This window comes from Apis mellifera, linkage group LG1, assembly GCF_003254395.2.
Source record: "Apis mellifera strain DH4 linkage group LG1, Amel_HAv3.1, whole genome shotgun sequence".
NCBI lineage: Eukaryota > Metazoa > Arthropoda > Insecta > Hymenoptera > Apidae > Apis > Apis mellifera.
The window spans coordinates 21,681,667-21,698,471 of record NC_037638.1 but is presented as its reverse complement, the minus strand read 5'-3'; the positions used below and the strand labels follow the sequence as shown (position 1 = coordinate 21,698,471).

General features: G+C 37.6%; 3 protein-coding genes across 6 annotated transcripts in view; 2 read left to right on the top strand and 1 right to left on the bottom strand.

Annotated features, from left to right (window-relative positions):
* Positions 1-700: 700 nt before the first annotated feature.
* Positions 701-5,893, bottom strand: LOC725239 (RNA-binding protein 33). 2 transcript variants are annotated; one of them, XM_006571374.3, is made up of 3 exons: positions 5,239-5,893; positions 1,158-4,063; positions 701-900 (listed from the first exon to the last, which is right to left on the bottom strand). In XM_006571374.3, the coding sequence occupies exons 2-3, from the start codon at positions 3,929-3,931 to the stop codon at positions 729-731; spliced, it is 2,946 nt and encodes a 981-aa protein (XP_006571437.2). In that variant the 5' UTR covers positions 3,932-4,063; positions 5,239-5,893; the 3' UTR covers positions 701-728. The 2 variants fall into 2 exon arrangements, with proteins under 2 accessions (XP_006571437.2, XP_001121112.2); XM_001121112.5 differs by lacking the exon at positions 5,239-5,893 and adding an exon at positions 5,006-5,219.
* A 1,888-nt stretch (positions 5,894-7,781) lies between these two features.
* Positions 7,782-9,878, top strand: LOC410673 (protein RRNAD1). The gene is made up of 7 exons (XM_394150.7): positions 7,782-7,942; positions 8,114-8,223; positions 8,309-8,719; positions 8,786-9,088; positions 9,169-9,319; positions 9,385-9,494; positions 9,584-9,878. The coding sequence occupies exons 1-7, from the start codon at positions 7,823-7,825 to the stop codon at positions 9,858-9,860; spliced, it is 1,482 nt and encodes a 493-aa protein (XP_394150.4). The 5' UTR covers positions 7,782-7,822; the 3' UTR covers positions 9,861-9,878.
* A 313-nt stretch (positions 9,879-10,191) lies between these two features.
* The window catches only part of LOC410674 (heterogeneous nuclear ribonucleoprotein L), a 142,135-nt gene continuing 135,521 nt past the window's right edge, over positions 10,192-16,805 (top strand). For 2 of the 3 annotated variants that reach the window (XM_006571376.3, XM_006571375.3), the window contains exon 1: positions 10,192-10,611. In XM_006571376.3, the coding sequence (XP_006571439.1) occupies positions 10,549-10,611 (63 nt within the window). In that variant the 5' untranslated portion in view covers positions 10,192-10,548. Of the gene's footprint in view, positions 10,612-11,281; positions 11,414-16,805 lie in introns of those variants that run through there. The other variant, XM_003251682.4, reaches the window with a different exon arrangement.

Genomic DNA, 16,805 nt, shown 5'->3' with positions numbered 1-16,805 from the left:
TTAAATATTTTATTATTTTTCTTTTAAAATGATGTGTCGTAATGTTTTTGTGTAAAAAATATAGATATTACATTTACGTAAATACATAATAATATACTTTTATAAAAATGTAATTTATAATAATCGTAAAATATAACGTATAATTAAAAATTAATTTTATTCAAAAATTTTAAAGTGTTAAAATATATATAACATTATTTTGTAATTAAATTATGAAAAGATTAATTTATTTTTTTATAAATAAATAATGCTAATTCTAAAATTAAAAAAATGAAATTATCAATAAAAGATATTATTATTTGTAAAAGTTTATATAAATAATTATTTTTATTTTATCAGAAGCAATAAATTTAAATTGCGCTTAAAGTCGTAACTAATTTCCGAATGTCTAAATTGACGTCTAAATTAACAAATGATATATTTCTGATTAAAAATATTTTTAAAAATTCATAATTTAGGTAAGATAGCAAAGGATTTTCATGTAAAAAAAATATTGCGTTTATTTCATATAAAAAAGTATAAAATCAATATATACATAATAATACATTTAAAGTATCTACAAGGATATTTGTATTTTTATGTTTTTTTACCTTTTATTAAATTTATTTCGATTTCGTTGTAATCTTAAATTAAACGAGATGACAGGACTTTTTTATTTTCGGACTTGGCACGGTAAACCTTCTTCTTTTCTTATTTAGTTTTTAAGTAGATCTGATCCGTCGTATTATTCATTCACTTAATATGAACAAAGTTGAATCGATGAGAGAATCTGTATTGTCCGAATTACTTTCGGCAGCATCTACAAACGCTGTGGACAGATCTCCAGCAAGTTTGCTCACAGTTTGCGAGACAACGTCATACATGAAGATCTCTTTCTCACCTTGCTCCGCGTCTTTTAGCCTACAACATCATTAAACATTATTATTTGAGAAAGAATCGGAAGAAAGCGAAGCTCGGTGATTTCGATAATTATTACCTGGAAAACGTTCACGGAAGTGGATCGAAAGGAACATTTATGAGAGATGGTAGAAAATATGGCTCGTTACAGAATAATTGCACGCATCGTTTGAAACGATTGAAAGAGTGAGTTAATGAAGGTGAACGGTAGTAAGTAAGCGTGATGAAGTTATGGCATCGAATTCGCGTTTATCACTTACGTGGTTACCAATAGTACCACTGACTGTTTCTGCGGCTCCGTACGGCTCTCCTGTTCCAACCACTTCTTATAATTCTCCGCGCTTGGTTTTTTCACCAGCTGCTTCAGAGTGTCGCCAGCGAGAAACTTGACCGCTTGGACATCGCTCACCCTCCTACCTTGTCTCGACTCGATCTCCTTATCGTCTTGAAAGTTGTAGTCAACAGGTGCCAGCACAACCACACTGGAGATCTTCCTACCGTTAAGCTGCGGCACGTCTGGGATAGGGAAGGATGCACCACTCACTTTGAGCGGTAAATAACGATTATATTGAGATTCGTCTCTCGCTCCCACGGTTACGGGATTCAATCTGGTGGCATCATCGCGTATGTGCTGATCTGCCAGAGCCTGGCCTTGCTCCGTATTCGGATCGAAGCGTACTACTTTCATCTCCACTCCACCTGGCCGCAAGGTGGCCTGCTCGAACTTAGCCGAGCTGCCAGCAGCCGACTTGTTCGCCAAAACTGTCGAGGAAGTGGAAGAAGTCGAGGAAGAAGTCGCGCTCTCTGCCGTTTTGGGTTTCTTGACGATGGACGGGACCGGTTCGCTGGCAGCCACCGCGGAACCGCCTCCGGCGCCGTAGAAATTCGCCAGGGCCTCTGGCGGTAGTTTCTCTATCGGTATGTCGCCGACCTTGTCGTAATCGAGTATTTGTATGTCGGCGTTACCCAAAATACCGGAACTGAGCAGCTGCTCCCTGATATCATCCGGCACCTCGTCTGGTAAATTGGCAATATTTTCTTTGATTTTTGCCTCCTTCTTTGGGGACAGAGTTGTAGTTGTGGTTGGTGCCTCGGTGGTGGTCGTTGTTGTTGTCGTGGTGCTGGTTGTCGTACTCGAAACGTAAGATCTGATCGTCGAAACCGAGTTGTAATCCTCCAAAGGACTGACCGGGGTCGCGTAAATTTTTTGAGAAGAACTCGCGCTATTTCCGGAGAACGATGGACGACTCCAGATGGAAGATCGTTGAGGAGACGTAGAGAATCGTTGCTGTTGTTGTGGCTGTTGTTGAAGACTTTGCGAGAAAAATCCTTGCTGCTGATTTTGAATGATTTGTTGTTTCGTATTCAAGTGTTGCTGTTGATCGGTTATAAATTCATTCGGCGGATTTCTCAAAATATCCGACGAACTCAATGGTTGAGAGGAAACGTATTGATTTTGCGAAGTTTCCGAGAACCCGGTTGACTGTATCACAGGATTAGGCGGGAAAGGGCCGGGATGAATTGGATTTTCTCGAATTGCATAGTGTTGCTCGAGTTTCGGTACAGCTTTGAAAATTTCCCCTCCAGGTTTTTGAATTTGAGGCGAAATTTGCGGTATTTGCGGTATATTCGGCGGTTGTGCTTGATTGTATTTCAATTGCGCACGATATTGTTGTTCCTGCAATAATTTCTGCTCCTGTTCCTGTTTCCTTCTCCGTTGTTCATGCAATCTTTGCTGCTCCTGCACCCTTTGCTGCTCGTGGATCCTCTGTTGCTCCTGTATTCTCTGTTGCTCCTGCAATCTCTGATGATCTTGCTGTCGCTGTTGCTCTTGCTGTCTTTGCTGATCCAAGAGCCTCTGCTGCTCTAAAAATCGTTGATGCTCCTGCAGCCTTTGTTGCTCGTGCTGTCTTTGATGCTCTCGTTGCTTCAGCAATTCCTGTTGACGACGCTGCTCGTGATACCTCTGCTTCTCCAATTCCTGCTGTTTGTACGGCGACAAAGGTGGTACTTGTTGTTGAGGTTGTTGCTCCACGTTGAAAGAACTACCTTGATTCGGTGGCAAAGGTTGATTCTGTAACTGTACATTTTGATGAGAAACGGATAACGTAGGCGGGAATCCTGGTTGTTGGGGATGATTAATGTTGACGCGATGCGATGTACCAAAATTATTGAACGGAGCTCGTTGTTGCACTTCCGGCAAGCCTTGAATCGTTATTGGTAAACGCTGAGGCCTTTGCAACGGACTTCTCGGTTGCGGAGGAGAAAACGATGGCTGTTGTTGCTGCAAAAAATTTAGAGGCGGCGGTTGTGGAAGAGGCGGTTGGTGGAGCGGCTGTTGCTGCGGAAAAGAATTCGCGATCCTCTGTTGCGGAAATGGTGGCGGTACTCGTTGATGGATCGGTTGAATCGGTTGAATCGGTTGATACGGGCCGTGTTGCCTTTTAGGGGATCCTGGAGAAGTAGAAGTTGGCTTGGCCTGTTGTTGTTGTTGTTGGGTAGGCGGAGCGTCCAAATCGCTACGCTTATTGTGATTGTTCGGAGGCACTTGTTCCGTGCCAAAAGTGACGCGAATACCGCTGGAACCAGAGTGATATACTTCGCTGTCGGGTCGAATGATGGCTCGTAGAGTGGTGGAAGGTTCGGATGGTGTCGGTGTCACTGTGTGAACAGGTTCTTCCGGATAAGGAGCTGGGTTATCTGGTTTGATCTCTTCGTGATCCTCGACAGGTGTCAGGGCGGGTACAGGTGGATCGTAGACGACACGAGATTTATCCCCGTAGCCCTTCTTTTTCTCGTATTTCACGTAGAACACTTGTATAGGCTCTTTCGTGGATCTTGGCGATGGCGGTGGAGGCGGAGGTACCGGTGTTGGCAGCGATTCGTTCGATTCCTTGATGATAATTTCGATGATCGGCTCCGGCTCGGTCGGGTAATAATTGAGCGGACCCTTTTCGTAAAAGTCGTCGCTCTTAGAGCTCGCCAGAGGATTGTAGAGGGGATCTCTTTGAGAATATTGAACGATTGGCTCCATCTGGACCGCGTAAGGTGGCGGTCTGGCTCCTCTCCTCGGATAAAATGCAACCTGTTGTCTCTTACCGCGGTTTTTCGAGGACTCATCTTTGGCAAGGGTGGTGGCGATGAAGATCGCCACTACTATAACAATCTGGAAAGATGGAATCTGTATTGGAACATGGAAATAAAACAAGATCAACAATGGCAATAAAGTATCTGTGTACAAAGGAGAAACGGATTTGTGGAAACATTGGTCGCGCGTGGATAACCGAGTGACCTGATTAATAAACGAGAAGAAACATCCTGCAAGACCTTAAGAGGCCAATCGATTGGTATTCTAGCGTCGCCGAATGGACAGTTACTGCTACCCTGATAAGCGATTCCCAGCCGCGATCGTGTTCCCGATATGGCGAGGCCAAGTTACAGCACGTATCGGATATAGGATGTTTCTCGAGTTTAAATTGTGCGAATAGAACAGAAATTCTTGTCGCTTGCTTCACATGGCTATGGAGAGAAAGAAGGAGAGAAAATTTAGGTTTTAGATTCACGACGTGCGCGTTTCACCTCGAGAATTCGACTCTCCTAAAGCGGGGAACTTCTTAATATTCCTCGAACAAAAAGAAAACTCGTCTCTTGTATACGTGGTCAAAATAAGATTCATTTATCTGTGGTTTTCGTGTTAAACGAAAAAAAAAAAAAAAGAAAAAAATTGATCTTATTATTATTATTATTAAGATAAAAGATCGTTACACTTTTCAAATAATTTGAAATTCATAGAACGGTAGAAAAAAAAATAAAAAATAAAAAAATGAGATACGTTACGAACTATTAACTGAACATACATAAACGCATTGCTAATCCAATGTAAGTACTTTCCCTTGCTAAGTAGCCAAAGGCGATACGCTGACTGATTACAAATGATAGAACCGCGTCGAACGTATCCCGTAACTACGAAACGAGACATAGTTATTATGATGAAAGTACAAGCGGGCGCATTCTGTTAAACGCGCTATTAACGCGACACTCTCGGACGTGAGTTTCACCGATTCCCGGGAATATTCTCGAAGCGAGACATGATCTTTTATACAATTACCAGTTTAAAAACATGCATGGTGTCTGTATTCGAATCTATTATTCCGTCCGAACTCTTTTCTATACGATCGAGTCACACTTCACCGGATTCACGTGTTAACTTTTGATCAAGAGCGGCTAACTCGCGATAGGCAACATGTTACCCGTAGGACCGGGCATGTACTGAACGATATTGAATGAAGCTTCGTACGAGAACTGAGGACATATTGGACCCAGAGGTCCGTTTCTCCCTACCTGATGCCACCACCATTGGACAGTTCAAGAAGCTCCTCTCTAATATCGAATACGGTGGGGCACCTTTCTCTGGCTCCGGTGGCTACATACACACTCTGTGCGGCTAGTGTAAGACAGCGTTTCAACCGTTTGCGTGCAGGACATACAGGCATGGTTCGAGACGAGAGGAGAGAAAAAAAAGTAAAAAAAAAAAAATAAAAAAAAAAAGGTTCGAACACGCAGAGACGTCAGGGAAAGGGAAGCGGGCGAAGCAGGCGAAGCGGTCTCCAACTTTCTTTAAATCCGTCTACCTATCGAAAGGAAAGGAAGATGATTATATTAAACGAGCGTCACTTTTCCGTCGACCTCCAAGGCCTATCGAAACCGAAACCTACCTTTCCTCTAGGAGAAGGCCGTGTCTGGCGAGGCTGGCATGGTATTCACCGAATTATTTGGTGAAAGACTACTGTCTTGATATATATACATGTATATATGTACATGCGCACACGTACACGTTTACATACTCTTATTATTACTTTCGCTAAAAGTTTAAAGCAATTCCGAACGATTTCTTACGAACAGATCATTTCCTGTGTCTGTGTAACAACCTTTCTTTCACGAGTTCGATGATAAGCGAATTCCGCATCGCTTTTATCATATATATAACAATTCTCTGATTCTTAGATTAACTATTATTTTATCATTATTTCTTACTATGTCTAAAAATGATACTTTATTATTATTATTTATATTTAAATTCTATTTAATTTTTCAATATTTTAATATTTCAATTAGGAATGAATTAAAATGAATATATTTATTATTAAATTGAATTAAATCCATTTTACCGTGCTATATATATTTTTAATTTCTATATATCTTGTTTTAGATTATCTACGATTACGTGTTTCTTCTTTTTTTTAATAGAGACAATCAGAAATTTTCCAACAATTTTATATTGATGTGAAAACATCGCGTGCACTCTTTTCCGTAAATCATGTTCAGTTGCTGTGAAAGGTAGAAATCTAGAATGTCAGTTAAATAAGGATGACCTGGTAAAACCCTTAGTTGCAAAAGCTCTGATGATGTAAAGTTCTCATACTTGCGTAACGTGAATTCCAGATTGATCTATCTTATGATTCGTAAGATGGATTTGTTTAAAACAATTCCTCGTAGACCTTTTTGATCCTTCTCAATATTCACTTTTGAACTTTAATATTTAACGATCATTCGACGGTTTGTCCAGTGAATTTTGAAATTAAGTGAGAAGTACTGTCAGAGTACATTGACATTTAACGATTTCGATGGACCAGGTAACCACCGGGATAAGCATTTAGCAAATATCCACGCACCAACGGGATTCGACGTTTCGCTCGTCCTACTTGAAAACTTTCACTTATGTTGGCGTAAGAGGTCCAAACAACGACCAAGAGAATCGAACAAGATGAGCAAAGAATTGAATGGTCAGTGATTTTCAAATTGTATAAAGATATATCTTTTATGGATGTTATTCACCTGGAAAAAAAAATTTGTATTTCTGAATTTTTAAAATGCTATTATTTTTTTTTTTTTTATAAAATTTATAAATTAGACGAGATCGTTCAAGATTAATTATTTTGTTTAAAATGATCAAAAACGCATAAATAAAATAAATAGTAAAAAAAAAATAGCTTTATTAAAGCATTTAGTAATAATTGCAACACCAACTTGTGAAACAACATTTAAGAAACGATTGCAGGAATCTTAGTTGCTCAGTTTCTCATGAAAGTCTAGGGATATAGAATGGCAGATGATACAGTTCTCCTTCTACGATCGTATACGTATAATAGTTTGTGACTATATAGCACTCTTGGAGAGCAGTGTGCTCATGAGCAATAACGTAACTGTTGAAGAGTGAAAGTGGCGTAAAGTGGGACATAGCAAGAAGAGCATCCGATCTTTTAATTAATAAATAAAGCAAACAAACAATTCTCATTTCCTTTGTCTTTTGTATTGAAACGGCGGAAGATGCTTGCTGTTTCATAAGATTTTGTGGATGACATATTAAAATTTTATACGACTGTGTGAGAAAATTGCTTTCGATTTGATCATTTCCTGAACTCGTTTGATCGATATCTTGGTTAGAAATAAAAAACTAAATAAATTATCTTTTTGTGTCTGGCAGTTTTTCTCGTTATCGTTAACTTTCTTTTGAACAAAATTTGTTATATCGGCCATATCATTGGCACCTATGCATATCCTCATAACTACGTTATATAATTAGACAGCATATGCGGGATTAAACAAAAAGAAATAGTCAGCGTCATATTCACTGGACTTTCTATTTTCTTTGTGAAGAATTACTTTTTAAATTTTACATACATACATATACAAAATATATGTAATTCGATAATTTATGGTTAATAAATAAATATTATGTTGATTATATATAATTATATATGTATATATAATATCTAATGACAATAAATTGTTAATCGAGAATCAATCAATTATACATAAACTTTGATATTGATAAATAATATTGATTTAGAAACGATACTTTTATAAGAAAATTAGAACCACGTGGAACGATCAGTTAAATTTACGCGGTTATTTCACTGCAATAATGGCTGCACCTACTGACATTCGGTGCACATGTAAAGTTTGTACCAGAATTCGTGTCACGATTGACCAAATATTTTGTGTTCTAGACTTATATGGTTGGTTATTAAATTCTTATATTGTGGTATGTAAATAATATTAAAAATAAATCTCATACCGGCATGTTGTATTCGAATACCATGTTGTATTCTTTCTGATGTATAGTAATTCGATGTAAATGTGTATTGTCCATTATAAAATATATTCTTAAGTAGTAATTTTACTAAAATGTATAGACTGTCTTTTTTAAATACAGGATTTTTTTCAAGACAAATTATGGGACAAATTACCAGAAAGTTGGAAGTTTGCATTACAAGATACGCCTCCGCAAGAATTTGGAAAATGGTTATCAGGAGACATCTCGTGGTGAATATTGACACTATGTTGTTCGAACTTAACATGTATTGCATATAACATTATATATATGTATAGTTTTTAAATTGTGTTACAGCACACGTGTATGGCCCTTAACATTGCTTGCACTTCGCCAAGTAGCAAATATTTTACAAGTAAATAGAGATAATGAAGATCCAAAAAGTATTATGGCTTGTGAATCTAATAAAACGAAAACCAATAATAATTATAATGATACTTTTACAATGAATAAAAATGATAATTTTGACAAGTTATATTTTCAAAATCACAAATTTAATAATTTATTTTCAAAACATATTAAAAAAAAAAAAAGATACGAGATACATGAAATAGCACAAGTATGCGCAGAATGTGCCTATGAAGCTAGTTGCAAATGTATTGTTGATATTGGATCTGGGATGGGTCATTTAGCTCGTATATTAGCTTTTCAATATGGATTGTACGTTACTTGTATTGAACAAGATTGTATATTGTTACAACAAGCTAGGTATATAAATGATTATGATATAATAGTATATATAAAATTGATGATAATGATTTGATTTTGTTTCAGAAAATGGGATCAAGAATTGTTGATGTCTATAAGAAAGCATATACCTTCTTTCTATCAAAAATGTCCTCAACACTTTACAGCTAAACTAGAACCTTCAAATTTAGTCGAATCAGAACTAATTAGACAATTAAAAGAATTATTTAAGAATGAATTTGATTTAAGTGAAACAGAAACTGAATTTGGACTTATAGGACTTCATCCTTGTGGGGATTTAGCTCCTATATTATTAAAGCTTTACTCATCTAGAAAAGAAGCCAAATTTATTTGTATCGTAGGATGTTGTTACATGAAACTAACAATACAGTTCGTATATATTGTATTTATATCAAAATGGTTTTTATTAAAAATTATTATATTATATAACACATATAGTTAATTTTTAGATCAGAAATAAGCGGATTAAAAGGTTATCCACTTAGCAAGTACCTGTTGTGTAAAAATCATTCACTAACTTATACATCATTAGAAGTAGCTTGCCATGCTATTGAGAAATATTGTGACAAATTAAAGAATGGAAATTATGAAGATTTAATAGTTGAGTGAATTAATAAAAATATATATATTTCAATAAGTATTATTAATTTGTTTGTTTGTTTTAGGTACATACTTATAGAGCAGCTTTAGAAACTATTTTAGTAAAAAAAAATGAAAAATTACGTCATAGCCAATTCAGAAATGTTAAAGTATCAAAAGGAATGTCATTTGAACAGTTAAGTGATTGACATTTGATAAATAAAACGTCAAACGTTAAACAGCACGAAACGGAAAAATATATAAAAATATCTTGTATTCTTTTAGATATTGCAATGCAGCTACTGCAAATTTTGATAGTTATTTGCAACCAAAAGATTCTGATATTAATGATTCGGAAATTATTGGTTTCTTAAAACGATGGCAACAAGTTATAGTGTTTGGATCGCTTCGAATGATGTTGGCGCCATTAGTGGAAACCATTGTGCTTTATGACAGATTTTTATTTCTGTCGGAAAAAAATTTGACACCAACACTAAAACCAGTGTTCGATAGTAGACTGTCACCACGAAATTTAGTGTTAATGTCTAGGAAAAATAACTAATTAGTTTACAGTTTTTAATTATTTACCGATAAATCCTGCCCACCTCTTCCATCTTTAATCAATGTAAAGATTCTTACAATTGCACTTCCCGCGTCCATGAATCAAAGTCGTTCCAGATCACGATGTGCCTTTGATTGGACAATATCATTTAATTATTGTTGATATATGAATAATATATTTTAGTTTTCTATTCTTCGATCTACAATCGTAACGATTTTTAAAAACTATATCGGAAAGCATCATTATGTTTTATAATTGTTCTTTTGACTCATTATTTAGTGATAATTTTACCGTTCGAACGCATGACGCGATCAACGATAGGCGGACCAATCCGGAAGTGGGGCAAATGATAGGAGCGCATGCGCGCGGTTCCGCCTTAAAGATTCGTCAGTATTCGAATCGCGGCGTCGGTAGATAGCGCTGCGGTGGCCGGCTACTTCGTTAGAGGCAGAGACGTTCCTCTCCAGCAACATCGAGATCCAGTTTCCCTTAAGCCGCTCTCGCGCGTTTGTCTGTTCTCGTCGCGTTCGCGTCGTGTCCTACCGATTATTTTCTCCTTCCTCCCCCCTCCCCGCCCGCGCACGAGATCGTCGACACGGTAGAGAGCCGCGCGGTATACACACGGACGTGTCGTCGTAGCACCGAGTGTCCCGCTTTTAAAAGTAATTGCCCGGTGCCGAGCCCCAGGATGGCGTTCAACGGAGACGGACCACACTCCAAGAGGCAGCGACTCGAAGAATCTGGTCACAGGGTGAGTAGTTTATATATTAGATTTGGTCGAGGTATTTTTTCAATGAAACGTCGTTCAATTCTTGTCAGACGATATTTCCGTTATTTAAACGTTCGTATACTCGTACGGTGAACGCGTGCGTTTCGGCGTGTCGCGTGAGATTTACAACCCGTGAGGCGGTCGCGAGCGGAGGGGGGAAAGTCGCCATTTATCCGGTCGCTTTTACCCATATCACCGCCACCGCGTCGAAACAATGGGCGATGCGCGCGCTCTCGAAGGAGATTGTCTCGTGTCGTGGTCGTGTCGTGTATAATACGAAACGCACGTTAGCCTGATACGTGGCTCGTGTTTCGGCAGCAACCTGTTATCTCGTACGTGTGCTCTTTATTCCGTTTTATACGATTCGGAATCATCGACGACGCCGTCGCCACCGTCGTGGAAAGGCTTGCCTGTTCTATCGTCGTTATTGGCGACGGCTGTGCGCGAGGATGCACGTTCAAAACAAACCCCCGTCGGTGAACCGGGGTCGATAATTTCCATCGCGTTATCAGCGCGAGACGAGGCGTTGTCGCGATGCTCTCTGTCTACGATTATCTTGAAGGGCAGTTTCATCTTTATATGGTGACCTATGAGATATTGAGAGAAACAAACCAGATAATAGCAACACTGTGCTCGGACGCGTTGTGGACTTAGAAGTCTTTGGCCGACGGCTCCTATGCGTTTACAAAACATTTGTTTGGAGCGACGTTTTCGTCCTGAAATCGATCCCTAGACATTCCGTTAACGTTATATTAACCGAATGTATCCGGCGAGGGTTTCGAAGGTACGAGAAAATACATTGATACTTATGTATCGGTGATTATTAGAAGTTATTCTTTTTTTTATTAAAATATGTAATTAATTGTGTTTTTGTTTTTTAAAATATATAAAAGCAACTGAAAATATTTCTCCATATTCTATTCAAAATATACACATGCTTTTGTTAAATAATCCAGAAAATTCTAAGTGCTTTTTCATTTCGTTTTCATTTCGGTAAAAATAATTTTACCTCTTTTTATTGAGAAATGTTTTCAGAGTGGTTATTTTATTCAGTTATAAGATATATACATGCTATATATATTCTAGTTATATGTGTATGGAGAGCAACACGAAATGCTCAAGCAATAAATCACTATCGTATGAACTATATTTACGGATTCAAATGATGAATTGAAATATAGTCGTTAAATTGTTATTGTATAATATTGGTAACGAAGCATAGACATTTATGAATAAAAATATTATAGCGCATATAATCGTTATACGTGCAATTATCATATTTTTTAATCAAATTATTTAACATAATTATTTAATATAACAATTTAACACATATTATTCAAATCATTTGTTTATTTTCAATTCTTTTTCTTTTTTTTTTTTAAATCATTTACTTTTATTCATTATATTTATTGATTATTTTTGTACCAATTATTAATGTTACGTTTTAGAGAAAAATGATAAAATTTGACAAATAGGATAGGTCATTGTCACGTGAACTACTTCGTGACCTTCGTTTCACGGTTGCTAGCACTGCATGCTGCTGAGAACACATGCCACAGATGATGTAACGGTAGACGTAATGTGTTACATATGCATGTATGCCAATCATATCTTCACACGATATGCGTCGGCGCATCGTGATCAAGATATTGAACTTACGCGCTATTATTTCCCATAAACAATTTCTTTATCTTGTACATTATTTCGTCCGATCAATCGCCTTGATCGATGTTATAACACAAGTATCGAAATATTCAAAATAATTGCAATTTTCCTATTTTTTTTTTTATTTTTTCCCATTTTAAATTTATCTTAAAAATAAATTTTATATTTAATGTCTTATAGCTCAAGCTATAATACTTCACACGTTAATGACATTCATATTTGGAAAATATTTCAACGTAGCTATTAATTTCATCAAGAATTGGTTATTCTTTATTCTCATCCAATTCCTCCTAAAAATCCTCATCAATTTCAACTTCAAAATCTCACTCGAATATAAATCTGCCAAAGTACAACGTAAATATAAATCAGGAGTAATAAGATCGTACGATTCGAATTATACCGAATTTGTTCTTCTTCGAATATAATCCCCGGTCGGTTTCATCAAAAGAGAAGGAAAGACGATTGTCTCTAGGAAGAATTCTGTTCCATTTGTCGAGAAAATCGATTTGGGAAAGGTCAACGGTACGCGTAGTATTTCCACGATAAAGTAGCAATCCTTGCGGTCAGTCCTATAGGTCAGTATTAAAATATGTATCGACACATTTCCATTCTGTGTCGTATTTTCGTAGTCGATCGACTCGAGCAAGATACTCTAGAAATTTCTCCGATAGTTTAAGGAAACATTTACAACGAGGGAACATTTACGTATCCAATGGTTTTTCGTTCGAGCTTTAATTCTCCTCTTCCTTATTTCCGTTGATCATTTTCTTTATAGAAGAAGGTAGGAATAGGGAAGGAAAAACGGTCTTTCTCGTTGTTAATGTTGATTAAGTTACACCCCGAGCAGAAATAAATTCGCGTAGTTGGAATATTAATGTGCTTCGTGCCCCATAATGCATACAGATTCTATTCGATTTCTCGATTCTCCAGCTCTCGTGGAAGCGCGCTCGCTAGTTCAATTTGTCGTTTTTTTAAGACAAATGGGGTACAAAAAAAAATATATACACATACATTTATATCACTGTCTTTACTGGCATGCTTCATGATCAAGAACGTTCGAGACCGTTTTCTTTTTGTTCCCTTTCCATGAAATATTCAACGAGGGAACGAAGGAGAAAAAGAGTGCATGCACGTACATCGCGTTCGCATACGATTTAATCCTATTGTTCTTTGTCACCTGGGTTTCACAAATCTATCTTGTCGCTGTCGTATTGAGAGCATCCTTAAAGAGCACAGGTGATCGAGAGGATGGAATCTGGAGGAGAGAGAGAGAGAGAGAGGTTCGAAGAACCGTTATCTTGATCCGTAGTCGGAATCTAGTAGTAGTAGTATCACCAATCTCGTTTGTTCCTCTCGGAGTAGAACAGAAATCCGTCATTAATCTCATCGCCGGCTTGGTAATCTCGTAAAATTCATTCGATCGCCCTTTCCTACCAACGATAATGGTCACCACTAAGTTAAAAACGGAAGTTACATCGGATCGATAACGTCAATGCTAACCCGCGAAGAGTTATTTTCCATCGAATAGCTCGGATAGTTGAGATCAATGTGCAACTACTTGCGATACTTTCAACGACGGTAATACGCGTTTAATTGATCGAATAAAGTTTAGAAAAAATGATTTATCGAATTGGAGCTACGATGTCCATCATATTCTGTCTGTAGAGATCGCTAGATATTTTTTTTCGTCTTATGATATTAAAGATACTATCATTGGTTTTGTATAAGGTTTATTTTCTTTTTTTTTTCCATCCAACGAAAATCATCCGTTCGTTTGAACTTTGCCAAGGCAAAGTCAAGCCGTCTCTCAAACTTAGCGACACCGTTCGTCCGGATTTCGATGTGTCATGCCGACCGAAATATCTTTAACTCTCTGGTATATCCTTACTCAATAACGCACACATTCTTTTTCTGTAACACGGAATGTCTCACCGAGTATGTAACTCCGTCACTTCGGGTGATAGAAAAAAGAAAAAAGAAAAAAAAGGGAGATCGATATCGCTTACCTGTCGATTCCTCGTAGATACTTCAAAATTGTATCGTGAATTAAATTCATGAACGTCGTTCGAGAGACACTTTACGGTCAGGTTTTCATGGATCCTATGAAAATTTAGCGACCTGCTAACGGTTTCTTTTTCGTATTTTCGATATCGTCTCAAAGATCTCGATATTGCTCGTCTATTTTCATATTTATTTATCTTTATGTTAATTATATAATATAAACGATATCGAGAGAATTTTGATAGTGAAAATTCTGAGGAATTTATGGATAATAGATCGATTCTTCCTCGACAGAGAAAATGCATGTAACAGAATGAATCGAAAGATTCTTGGAACAAATAATCGTATATAATAATATATTCGTGACATACAGCTCCGTGACACATTCTTCCATAACCGTAGCATTGTTTCGTGTTATTCGATTAAATCACCCATTTACGTGTGTATTATTTAGATTATTCTGGAAATGTGGAAATCGAACGTCTTCGTATATATCGACGTGCAAATTGATATTATATGAGGTAGAATAATAAAGCCGAGACTGGACGGATAAGAATACTGAATGCATAAATTGTCATCGATCATAATATCATTGTTTCATCAATCATGATTATCGCATGCTACACGAAAATAAACCGTCACCCGATACGTTCGTAATAATGCTGAAAAGGCCATTGTTCAGACGCGTTGCAATTTTCGTCATCGCATTATTTTCGCTCGTGCGATGATTACTACTCCTACCGTAAATGAAATTTAATTTCTGCGTCCCGTATTCGAAGATTAAAATCCTGTCCCGTAAAATTTGCGATATTTTAATTTAATTGAAGTGGCTTTTTGCGGAACAACAATCGGAACGCAACAGTCGTTCCAATACGCCAATGCGGTGGAATGTCAATGTTTTCTCGAAACCGTTCCTGTTTTACAAATTGTCTCGCTCGAGTACACGGAATTTATAAATTCCTTCCGGCCCGACGTTTGAAACCGACGTTTGCGTTTCCGACGAATCGAACGATTTCTCTTCTTCTTCTTCCAAGATTATCCCCTATGGTAACCGATAGTTGTATCTCTTATCGAGATATACAACCAATATATGGAGAATCTCGCGGAGATAGGTTGATTTCCAGAAAGAAGAACGAATGCACGCACGTACTTTTTCTTCTATTCTACGTTTATTCGCTTCACTGTAGTATCCGTGTCCCGAAATAACCGTGTACCGAAATAAAGGCTGGTTCTCGTTAGCGTGAAATTTCTTTGTGGAGCAGAGCTGTCAAAAGACGTTATTGCGCAATCTCGCGATAATAGTTCCGATACTGGCTCGGAAAACAGACGATTTTCGACGGTGAGTCAATCCTTTGTGCTGGATAAACGTATATCATTCTTTATTTATACGTAATCCAAAGAAGAAAAAAAGAAAAAAAAGAAAATCTCCTTACGTTATAATATCGTTGCGTATATACGTCTCCTCTTTGATCTTCTTTTATTATTCCGATTTATCAATTCTATTCAACGTCAACGTTGAATATATTTCGACGCGTCGTGTATCGTGGAATATTTCGTTGGGCGAAAAATCGAAAAGAAGAGAATCGTAGATTATGAATGCGGATAATGTTGCGAGACGCGGCGAGACATCGTTCATTCGTTCATTCGATTTCCGACAGCGAATATGTTGAGTAGGATGTCGAGATAAAGTAGTCGTAGCCGGGGAAATTTATTGGTCCCATCCACGATCCTGGGACGCGTGATTATTTGCTCGAGGCGGCGAATTTGTCGGTCTCTTCGTGACATGGAGGGAGAATATCAATCGCCCCGAGGAATTCACGGCTCCTTCGGTGAAAACTTACTCAAACCCCTTACCCCGTCATCATATCACGTCTCTCCGACAGAGAGATATAATCGTCTCAAGGAATTATCCAGATGTCCGTTTTCTTCCCCGGATATCTCGAGACGATTCTCCAATTGTCGATTATTGTCGATCAAATTGAAGAGAGTTGCCCGTTCGAGAATAATTAGAACGGCGACCGTCCAATCTTCCGACGACTAACTGACATCGATTGCCGAGGGGCTATCGATTCGATATAATTAATAGACAATTGCCAAGTAGCGTGCGGCGCATAGAGAATACTAATTACGGAGCGGAGGAATTGCGCGGTATTGCGTTGCAATTAGCGTTGGATGCGGTCTCGCCTTAAAGCAGCTTCGTCTTCTAGTACCAGATCCGAATTAATCGGCATTCCATTCCAATATCACGTGCAGAGAGAGAGTTTTTCGAAAGATTTTTTTTTAATCGCGCGGAAAGCACGATTCCCGAATTTATTTTTTCCCATTTTTGCCCGGATAACCAATAGACGAAGCAAGGACGAAAATGATGTGACGCTACGAATATGTGTCCGTTATTTTCTTTTCCATCTCGGAAACGGATGTCGATTTTCGATACACTTTTTCCCACATTTTGTATTTTTTTTAATCATCGAGCTTCCATACGAAAGCTTTAACCTAAATAACAATTAGAG